The 11775-nt window shown below is 41.5% G+C and overlaps 1 protein-coding gene across 1 annotated transcript; it reads left to right on the top strand.

The window, feature by feature from the left end:
• The first annotated feature begins 35 nt into the window (after positions 1-35).
• On the top strand, positions 36-832 carry gnrh3 (gonadotropin-releasing hormone 3). Its single transcript, XM_026356992.1, has 3 exons — positions 36-174; positions 370-450; positions 775-832. The coding sequence occupies exons 1-3, from the start codon at positions 37-39 to the stop codon at positions 826-828; spliced, it is 273 nt and encodes a 90-aa protein (XP_026212777.1). The 5' UTR covers position 36; the 3' UTR covers positions 829-832.
• The last annotated feature ends 10943 nt before the right edge of the window (positions 833-11775 follow it).

Below are 11775 nucleotides of genomic sequence, written 5' to 3'. Positions count from 1 at the left end.
CTCTTATTGTTTTTATTGGCTTCCTCTGCAGCTCTAATGGAAGCGAGCAGCAGAGTGATGGTGCAGGTGTTGTTGTTGGCGTTGGTGGTTCAGGTCACGCTGTCCCAGCACTGGTCCTATGGATGGTTACCAGGTGGAAAGAGAAGTGTGGGCGAGTTGGAGGCGACCATCAGGGTGAGATTTTTTTAATGTGACTGAGTCTGGAGTGGTGATTATGAAATTTAAAGCAAATTGAAGCAAGATACCTGTATAAAATCAGTTTAGCCGGACCATTTATTCCTTTTTTAAATGAATAAATGTAAATTATTATAGCTGTCATCAACTCATCACCTTTGTTTTGTCTTCTAAAATCTCTTTTGCTGTACTTAGATGATGGGCACAGGAGGAGTGGTGTCTCTTCCTGAAGAGGCAAGTGCCCAAACCCAAGAGAGACTTAGACTATACAATGTTGTAAGTGCTTATTATACATAATTTATTACCAATGTCTACTTCAGTTGTACAATATTAATGTACACTACACCACTGTGTGCCACTGTGTTCCAAAGCAGCAATGACAATATTCAAACTGCTCAATGGAGGGTTTTTTTTATTTTTCCTCTTTTGCCTTATTGAATATGTGCATGCTTAATTTTACCATTTTGAATGTTGGCAGATGTGTCGCTAATTTGCACAGATTTGTTTGGTATCACATATACAGTGTGCATGAAAATTTAAATATCTGTTAGATGAAATATTCAAACAGCTCAAAATGAGAATTATCTTCAATCTTTTTAGATTAATGACGATTCCACTTATTTCGACCGAAAGAAAAGGTTCCCTAATAATTGAAGAGCTGCCAAAAAGGCAACACAGACTGTGTTTCCATCATATCCAACAACAGTGCCGGATGCTGACTTCAACAAATCATCACATTTATTAGGTATTATGTCTGTAACATTAAATCCATGTCAAATTGTAATAAAGTTTTTGACATCTGATGAAATGATCACATTTTTTTTTCAATCTGATTCTAATGATCAACTGTTGTTTTAAACACTTTGAACCGATTCAGCTGCTGTTGTAGAGCAGCCACGACCGACAAGCATGACGAAGTCGTGACACAACAATCTTAGCATGACAACAGCTGGTGATTTAGCCAATTTATTAGAAATCAATGACTTAATTGAATTTGTTACAGTTTTGGTAATTCCATTTTCTGCCACACCAATCATGTGCATGTGCGATGTGGAAAATTACACCAGCTGATTTCTGCGCTCGTACCTGAACGCCAAATTAGTCACCAAAATGAAAGACACTCGTCTAAATATTTACTGCTTGTGACGTCCACAACAGCTTTTCAGCTCATTTAAAATGAATGCAGTCATCCAAAGCAGACAAAGTGTAGAACTTTTTTTTTTTCCCCTCTGCCCTCTGTACAGGAAACGGGTGTTCATTATAAAAATTGGAATTTCATATCAGGAAAGGAAAATAATCAGCAGGGGGCATATGTTTTAAAGAGAACTCATTTTCTGGCAAAGCCCCACAGACAGAGCACCATACTAATCGCCTGGTGCATAAGGGGCCAGGATTCATGAACTGTGCTGACACCGGGGAGGCCCTGCATTGTTAGAGCGTGGTTGTAATGCACACCAATGAACCCAAAACCCACTCGCACAACTGGGAAAAGGTGAACGTTATGAAAGCACATAGAATTAAAGAGAAATTAAAACACATTCCATTGCACTTCCAGAACAATGCTTGTTCATTTGTGATACTCACATCGTTGGTTTAATATTCATGGTTGTAATTTGCATAACACAATCATTTCCTTTGATGAGGAGAGAATTTTTTGAAAAGTGCTACTTTACCTTCTCCGACAAAGTTGCAGAAGAAAATGGCATCCAGGGCTTTTTCTTCTGAAAGTCACAACGTGACTTCCTTGAACTGATTTACTTGAGTTTGAACTTATGTTTATAGGGTTTTCAATCATTTTGCAAGATGCTCATAAAAGATAATTATGCTTTTATAACATTTCCTAAAATATGGTTTTAATTCAATTTGGTTTACTTGTGTGAGAATAATTAATGTTTACAGATAAAGCATAAAACCCCATAAATTCCCTTTAAATAATCCCTAAGCATTTGTTGTGAAAGCCAACTTTCTCACTCCCAGTGTCCTCATCAAGGACCTGCCTAATTGCACGTATATCAGGACAACAAAACCTGCTGGTATCTATGTTTCCAAATTTGATTTAACCTCACTTTCTCCTTCCCAGACCCCCTGGTGGATATTCACTTTGTTTACCTCAAATTAAACTTCATATTGTTTACAGCCTCCTGGTCCCTGAACATTTTATAGCATTTTAGAATTATTTCTTTATTTATTTTTTGTAATGATTGTAGAGTTGGGATTCATTTGAATGTTTCCCTCATCTGCATGAAAATTATATAATTAACTTTTGATTAACCAGCTCAGTTGAGTTGGTTCCCCCATGCACACTGGTGAATAGTACCCACCGCATTTTAATGACTGTTTTCCAATTGAGTGGCGACCTTTTCATCAAAGAGCCACAACTGGGGCTAAACAACGGTAGAAAATAATCACGGCGAAGACAATAGTTGAGGCCGACAGGCTAGGATGTCATCCTTAAATATAACAACAAAGATGAAAGGAGCCTTATTGCATGTTGTGGCTGTGGCGAGAAGCCAAGTGCTTGTGCTGCTGGATGCCCCATTGTTAAAGCTGTGGAGGTCACATCCATTGGCATATAGAGAGGGAAAGGACAGGAAGCTGAAAATTGTCCATTGTTACATGTCCTTGCTCAGAGGGGATTCCATTATGAAGGGCAATACATTTTTGATACTTTGATTTTTGTGTGATTCACTTGTTTGAAAAACAGAACGTATTTGGGTAATGGCTTCAGGAAAGAAGGGGTCTCACAGCACCTCCGTCCAAGGCTACAGCTCTGCGTTAACACACCTGCCAATCAAGCACATCTGAGCAGATGTGCATCCTCACACAGTCTACCATCAAATAAGCATTCTATCATATGCATAATATAGTTTTCATTTCATCGCGATTATGGCCCGTGCACCATGTGTGTGTTTCCGATGGGTCATTGGAAACTTTTATTGAAGCGCGGTGTATAATAAAGTCATTTTCCAGGTGCTTGTTGTGGCTCTTATTATGAACAGAATGATAATTTCCCCTAGAGGAATCTGGCACTGCATATCAATTGAAGTTTAGTGTGGGTCTTACTATGTTCCCGCAGGCTATAGTAGAAGGCAAAGTCATCTTCAGAGAGAGTCTAAATGTCAGGGAGGTCTTCAAACACTTTTTTCCCAGAGCCTTACTGAAAAGGGTCTTTGGAAGTGCTATGTCTTGGAATTGATATAGTTGGGGTGAGGTAAAAAAAGGGAGGCTGAAGCCTTAATGTAAAGCAGTTGACATGAAGTTTAATTGAAAAAAAAAAAAGTATTTTAAAAAATAAGGCAGGGGTCATAGAAGAAATAAAAATATGATTGCTCTTATTGAGTCGCATTCTGCGGTACAGTATTTGCACACAACGCTGCTCACCAACTGCTGTGTTATGTCCACACATCTCCACATGGTGACACTCTTGAGCTGCGTGTTCTGGATGTCTTCCTGTGCTGTCGGTCTTCCACCAATTCCATCACTTAAGTTGCAGAAAGTGTTATTCCGCTAAATCTAACAAAGACTTCAATCAATCAACTTTTAAAAAAATGGTTAATTTCTCTGCATGCTGACTGGTGGAGTTTGTGCTTATGACAAAGTATTTTGCACAGTTTGTCAGTCGCGCAGTATATGGCCTGAAACCTCACTGTAAAATGTGGAAATTCATATGAAAGCATTTCATGTCTGGAAAGTGTTCTTAGTTTTGCATTTGTAGAGCATTCATTCATTTTATTCTGTTTTCTCCCTCTTTTGTTTTGAGTGAAGTTGAAGTACAGCAAGCTATATGGTAGCATGTACAGTAGTGGATTGGCCTTCATTCTCCCTTCTTGGCTGGCAGGGAACCTTCCTGTTGTGATCCGACTTCTCTCCTTTGATCAAAGAACAGTGTTAAAGCACTGGGAGAAGGAGGAGGTATGAAATATGAATGAATACAGCTGTGTTTTGATGGATATGTCTCAAAGTATCCCAGTAAGAGACTGCTAAAGGCCAAGAAATCTGTTTGTGTTGTGGAAATAGGCTCTTCCTCACTTGTTTCTCTACCAGCTTCATCTTGGGTAGCTTTTCACTTCATATTTTAGAGATCCTTTGTTAGGAAAGAGATCAACCCCTTATCCATGCATTTGTAGAAAAGCGTACTAAGAGGCCCTGGTTCATAATATGTATCATTAATGACACAATTTCCTTTGTTTGGTCTTGAAACCACCTTTTGAACGGAATGAGCGCCAGCCATGAGAGAAGGATATTTATTATTTTTCTAGGGTAGACCCACAGTTCTCACAGATGGAATGAGATCGTATATGAGGTGATGGAGGCTTTGTCACTAGTTATGTCTGTGATTCCATTTCCTTTCCTAAAACCCCATCGGGGAGCTGTGACTCATTTTGAAGTTGGAAGTTGATACTGTGGTGTAAAACTAACGTTCCCAGCTGAATTAAGAAACTATCAGAGCTCACACAAATCTCAGATTTTCAGAGTTAGATGAACTCATCTCTCACATTACACTTCTTTAATAAACAAAGATAATAAAAAGATGTGCTCATAAAAACACAATTATTGGAAGAGATTGTAAAATGAATATCGCTGCCTATAGATGTCTCTGCTGACATCACATCACAGCTCCACTGTCTTTTTAATAATCATTTAAAGACTCCTCAGTCATTTAGGACTACATTAACTAAGATCTAGCCTTTGGACCTGTGGCAGGACAATGTCTCTGGACTACCAGAGGTTCAAAACTTTCTGCCTGGGCTTTATTAGCCTCACTAATAGCTGGGTTCCCCAAATGCTAGGACCCGCCTCTGCTGGGAGTAAGGGCTCAGATCCTGTCAGAGAGGGGTCGCACTAACCAACTGTAATCTTTAGGGTACTCCACTCCTGCTGACCTACATCTAACGCCGGTTCCATCCCCCCCGCTTACCCCAATCGCTAGCCTTTCCCTCCCCAATCTGGTCTACCCATCCCACCTCAGTTATGCCACCCTTGGCTCTCCCTCCCACGTCTTACCACCCTTGTGTGATAGTATCCCCCCACCCAACCTGCCCCGTGCATGTTTCAGCCTCGTCCGGCTGGCCACAGCAAGGAGCACGCCTTATCCTGTGGTAACGGCAATTAGCAGTGTAAAGCAAGCTGTGGAGAATACTGGATCCCTGTCCATGTTTCAACCCCAGATCACGAGTCTCCAGCACGACTTCAAGGCAAACCATGCAATTAGCTACAATAATGATAATGTGTTGTAGGGGAACAAAGAGAGGGTAAAACAGACTACTGGTGTGAGGGAGAGTAGGGCGCTAATAGTGGGGGGGTTATTTGAATGCCCTGGTGCAGATAGGAGACCAAATCAGACTGATTATCAAACGTATGATGAATTACATTTTTCCTCTAATTATCCATGCCTTTTATGTGTAAACCAACTGAGTGAATTTTGCATTCTAGACATCTACGGTCAGTGGTCTTTGGGCATCACACTGGGGTTACATCTTTTATTTCCTCTAAGAAACATACAAGGAGTTACTCATGTGGCTAAGCTGATTGGAAGAGAGGAGAGATGTACTGACAATTTTCTTAGTTGACTTAATTAGATGCTTTCAGAAATATTTGGCAGCGGTACAGGGATGGAAAAAGAGGGAAGTATGTGGTTTGATGTTTGACTATCGCAGATGTGTTGACACAGACTCAAAACGTGTTGGAAATAAACCACAAAACCCAGACCACAAATAACAACATTTCAAGTCAAGGTTTTGAGTAGATACAGTCGAGAAGCAGCAGACTCACTGCCTTGGTTGGAACACAAAAGTGCAGCTCCTATTCTCTCCACTGTGAGCAGAGACCATTCCTACAGTCTTACATCCAGAGGTTTATAGAGGATATTTTGCTGGGTGTTGTGCAAAACGAACCGTGTCCCCAGAGCTGCAACAACTTCACCTTGGCGGAGTAATGCTGTGATATTCTGTTTATTCTTCACTCACTTCATTTTACTCAGAGGAAATCCTCTGGAGATGGCTTATCTTGGAGCTGGAACAGGTGCACTCTAATTTACTCCTATTGCTTGGGGAGCCCAGGGGCCCCTGTAGAGAAGAAAGTAGCGATGTAGCACACTCCACTGTAAAGCACAAACAGCCAGAGAAAGAGCATTTAATCGAAATAGAAGAAAACTGTGAGCTTTGAGTGCAGCCGTATCATTTGGATGCAGAAAATCTTTCACCTTTTTTTTTTTTTTTGGATTTTCCTGTGGAAAAAAAGACCTGTCATTTCATTTAACTTTCATTTGTTCAACACTGTTTACTTGGCTTGAAACTGTCATGCTACACTTGGCAAAGCACCAGATGATGTGGGGGACCTGTTGTATTAACTCTGCATAATAAAATGTTTCCTCACCAGTCCTCACCAGTCACTCCTGCAATATCTACTGCATTTATGGCTTCAAAATGGTTTATAGTATCTCGAATATGTGCCACTTAAGTTAAAGTGCACATAAATGCATATGCTATGGCCTATTTGTTTTAGTAATGCTGCATATTTTCAGCCAGGAAAAAAACTTTGTTTCATCTTTCACCCTCATCCTTACATTCACTGTAAAAGAGCTAAGCTTTCAACTTTGAATTTACTCTCCAATTCCTTTTCTTTAGAGAACTATGGTTTTGAAGAGTGGAGCTGGTATGTTATTTGTTCTGTATATTATAAGTCTGAATTCAGTCAGTATTTTTGTTTTGTGTTGTTCGTCTCTTGGGAATTATGCAATCAAAGCAGATGCCTCCAGCAGTCTAGAAAGCGCCCCTTGTGAATAAGAGAAAATCTTGTACACAGCATTTTTTGTATGTGTGTATGAGGAAGGGGGGCATGACAACAAAGCAAATATATGGCATTGTTCTCTGTATATTATACTGGTATGCTGCTCCTTTTTAAAAGCAAATGTAACCATCACACCTGTATTCATTCTCTAAAAACTGTCAAATCATTTGACTCCATTCAAATGGCAATTGTACACCACTGATGAAGTGTGGAACTAAAATATGTGCGTGCGTGACTTTGACTGATGCAACAGAGGTTCAACTGTCAGCTCGCAGGATCGCTATTGTGGAAAATGAGGGCTGAAGACTCTCACAATATATACAGACATTTCTCACTCAGGAAAACTGAGTAAAACAAACAAACACTAAAGAGACAAAAGCTTTTGCAGAAAAGAGGAGTAAACACAAAGACGAGAGAACGATTCAAGGACAGCAAGCTCCGTATCATATATACTTTTAATGAGCGTGCCTGCCCCAAGTTTTTAATCACCTTTCCATGTGACATAATTTGCTGCAAGATTGTATATGCTTGAGGGACTTTCAGTTCTTGTCAACTCAAGAGCATTTGAACCAATCAATACCTGTCTATCCTGTGGCACACTCATAGTTGGCCATTAGGAAAGAGCTGCTTAAAGTAAGCTCAGCCAATACCATTAGCCCTAGCCTAAGGGCAGTTCCATGCCTTAGTCAGGGTAGGCACCTGCCCCAGTCATCCCCACCTCACCCCCTTAACCCTCCCTCCACCCCTCCCCCTACCATTAAGAACCTCCCCTGAGACATCATTTGGACACATCGGCCAAAGTGCACTTCTTTATTCCCTCTCTTTTCTTTCCCTGGCTCCACCAAAAATCAATACATCTCCCCTTTTTCTTATTTTCACAATTTTGCCTCAATATTATTCTCTCCTCTGCCAGACACCAATGGTCTATCCTTTTTTTTTTTTTTTGTCTTTTCATCTACAATTTCCTGTGACTAATGTCTCTACACCTCATGTTTTGGTGTAATAGAATTGGAAAATAATTAAATTATCTCGTCCTGATAATATCAAACAGGGGTCCCATGGTGAACAAAAATATTTTTTAAACAATGTGATCATTTTGCATTTACTTGCTCCTTTTTTGATCCTTTCGATTTCAACATTTCTATATTATATTGTATTTTATGTTATCTACAGAGTATCACAGCAAACTCAGCGAATTTTGTGGTTCTGTTCAAACCCACTAATTTGTTTTTGACACTCAATAAAGGAGACATCAGCGCTCAAATATCTTCACAGTAATGAGTGAACTTCCTCTGTGTCAGTGTTTTTCTACTCCAGTCATGTCATAATACCAAACCCTGGAGAACTGAGCAGCGTACACAGTAATGCTTCCTGACTGCTTCTAATTTTATTGCAAGGCAGCGACTGCACACAGCACAAAGTTTCAGAACAAGTGATACAATATAATGTCCTTAGAAGGGCCTCAATCAGTCAGTTATTGCCCTCCCAACTCTCTATTTCCAATAGAAAGAGCAAAAGTGGGGTGCTGCCCTAAATCTTGGCCCTGTGCTGTTTACGATAATAACTCTGAAGAGCGATAGCTGGTTCCGCAGCACTGGCGATTTCTGTGGCCGCCTATATCGATCGATGGTCCTAATGAGCAGCAGCGGAGCTGTGGCTAATGGTGTTGTGTCTGGTGTCCGTGGTAAATGCCCACGTTGAGATTATCATTCCCAGGGGGGACTGAGAAAGGTTTTGCCAGCTCAAGCCCTCAGGGTGCGAGCGACACACTTCAAGGGTCAAGGTAAACTATCAAATGAACAGCCAGGCCTTTCCCTCCCATGCTTTAAGGACTATACCATACTCCACTATTACAGTCAAGTCCCACAAACCTGAAGATGCAAAGAAAAACCACAGACTTCTCTTGTTTGTTTTTTCTTATATACAAAAGCAGATTAAAACTGGAGAAACTCACCTTACTTTATCACTTTAGTTCTTTGTCTAATTTCACTACAGTAGTTCTAAAAAGCTATTACAGGGGCATTGATAGAGACTTCACCAAACTGCCTAACTGTTATTAAGAGACCTCAGATGAGACCTGGCTTGACAGACTGATAATGGCTTATTTGACTTCAGAGATTGCCCTGGCACAAACACTCTAGCCCCCTTCGCATACCCATGGCAGTCATTGTCCTTTGCTATGCATGGCCATTCTGGTGGTCTTGAGTGACATCCAACAAGTTCAGCAGATTCAGAATCTAAGTGCACACCAGACAGTACATAGTATCTTCAAAGAAGGAGCTGGAACAATCTCATTGTAACGAAGGGAGTTGTTGCTCCCTTCATAAACCTGGCTTGGAAATAAAACCTGCTGTCGACTCACACGTGGGAAGTGGAACTCTTAAAGCTATGTGGACAATTAAGTCTTGATAAAACCGCAGCAAAAATGCATCTTTATTACTGCAACAACCTCTCTATTTCAATTCCTCCATGGATTATGCTGGATGGTATTCAGCTCAGGGTGTATGCGGAGCATTATTATGGCACATTCTAATGAAGTCAGCCCAACACAGAGCACCTCTCAGAGTCATGCCCTGTTTGGAGTCACACTTCCATGTCCTGGCAAATGCTGAGCATGTAAAACAGAACTGTCAATTATTCAACATGAACAGGAGGATGTATGGAGTGACATGGGGGGTGGACAGGGGCCGACTAAGCCTCGGGCAGATAGGGGGTACCACTTTGATGTGAGTGTGTGGGCCTGCAGAGTTGAGCAAGGTGCACTGGGTAATCTGCAAGAACACCCCCACCCCACCACTCCTCCGTTTTTTCTCTCTCCTCCCTCCCGAAGCTGAGCCTCTCTGCACCCTTTATGTCCTGCTTCGTTTTCCCCTCTGACACACACTCCCTCTCTCGCTTCACCTCTGATTCGCACATATAGAAAAACCCACATTCAGATGCACACACACACACACACACACACCCACACATACACATACAGTACAGTGCATACACACACAGTGATATGAAAAGCATGCTTCCTTTGTCCATTAACTAAACAAGAGCAGGCAGCACTTGTTACAGATAATAAAGTTGTGAATAGCTGATTTTGGAGAAATAGCGTTGTTGCAGTGTCACACGAATGGCATTACTCATTAATACAATGAATACTAAAAGTTCCTCTCTCTAGAGTCTCCTCTCGTAGTCATACAATAGCAAGCTTAATTACATTAAGTTCTGAGAAGAGGGAAGTTAATGGATGACATTTTGCTACACCACGAGTGCTCCTTCCAATAACAATAGAAACCCAAATAAGACCTAATTAATATGCATAGCAGAGCCAATGAACTTAATTGTCAAGTTGCTTTTATCAACCTGTCAAAGGATTGACAATTAAAACAGCCTCTGTTAAAACTTTAATGAGAAGCAAGTAGGAGAGAGGGATGATGAGGGAACAAAAAGACACAAGCTTCATCCGTCATGAAAGACACTACAAGACAACTACCCATTATTATTTCCTATCAGGATAAAACTATGCAAATCATATTATGCATTTTTAAATAATGAGTCAATGAGTAATATTTAATTTATTACCTATACTCTTAGAATGAATATTTAACGCTGTTTTTAAGTTGATGAATTTATGAGATAATTTAGTGTTGAGCTGTAATAGCAAGTTTTTTTTTTCTACTACTCAGATGTCCTTCACTTTCTGTCCTGAAATCCAGAACAAGTGTGTGTCAGTTCAACAAGTTAACTTCTTAAAGTCTTTTCTCAAGGAGGCCAGAGAGCCTCATCCTATTTGGTGGAGCCTGAATCGAGCCGAGGTCCATGCTGGACCCGAACTGAGGCAAAGGCAGCATTTTTGAATTTTTTCTCCCAACATTGACACCAGCATGTCTATGTTCCAGAGGGGAGTTAAAACTGCTGACTCACTCCCAGTGCGCTAGTTGTTGTTCTCCCTTACAGATGTGACCGTTAATAGGCCTGCATCCATAATCATTAGTGTGTCTCAGTGCACAGGTACCCGATGGGCCCCGTGCGTCTGCCATTTGGTCTCGGTTCACTGTGCTTGCCTGCAGATGTGAGCGAGACACACACCTGCTCAGGGGCTCTCAAACAGACCGGCGCCATCCGTCACAGCTCACGCTACACTCGCTCTGTCGGAACAAGGCCTTGGTTCCGGTCCAGCGGCCCTCAGACTGTAGGTCAGCGGCCGTCTCTCGTGATGAACCCACCCTACCATGAATCATATCCTCTCGTCCCTTTGTACCCACTCCACTCCATCCAACCTCAGCATTCATCGCCCCTGTTTATGGTTTGTTCTTCCTTCAAGGTAGATCAGGTGAGCCAGGTAAAAACAGCGCCTTAAAGAGACACATAAACTAATGTCCATGTTTTCCCACATCATACACTTCCTTCTCTTAAGCCACAGTGCACTCAATAAAAAAAGAAAAAAGAAAGAAAAAAAAAAAACTTTTGTGTGGGTCTTTCACGGGCATCAGGCCACGCTTCACACTACATTTGTTGATGTGTGCATGCATGTGCACGTCTCATGCCAGCCCGCCTCCCATCAAGTCCTAATGAGGCCAGCTGGCTCTGTGCTCGGACCAAACCAAACTGGAGAGACGGCACAGTCCTGGCTCTCTCCGCCTTGTACACCCCACCTCCCCGAAGCCTCCCACCCACCCTCCCTCTCCTCCAGATATCTTGGAGAACCATGGACGGCTGAGCACACACGGCAGATTTGGAAATGGCCAGTGTGTTTGTTAAAATCTACCATGTCTCCCAGATCCCTTGGCCAGGGCCTGAATTAGAAAGTCCACGGCTATA

Source organism: Anabas testudineus, chromosome 15, assembly GCF_900324465.2.
Source record: "Anabas testudineus chromosome 15, fAnaTes1.2, whole genome shotgun sequence".
NCBI lineage: Eukaryota > Metazoa > Chordata > Actinopteri > Anabantiformes > Anabantidae > Anabas > Anabas testudineus.
The sequence above is the reverse complement of the archived record's forward strand: the minus strand, read 5'-3'. Positions and strand labels throughout refer to the sequence as shown.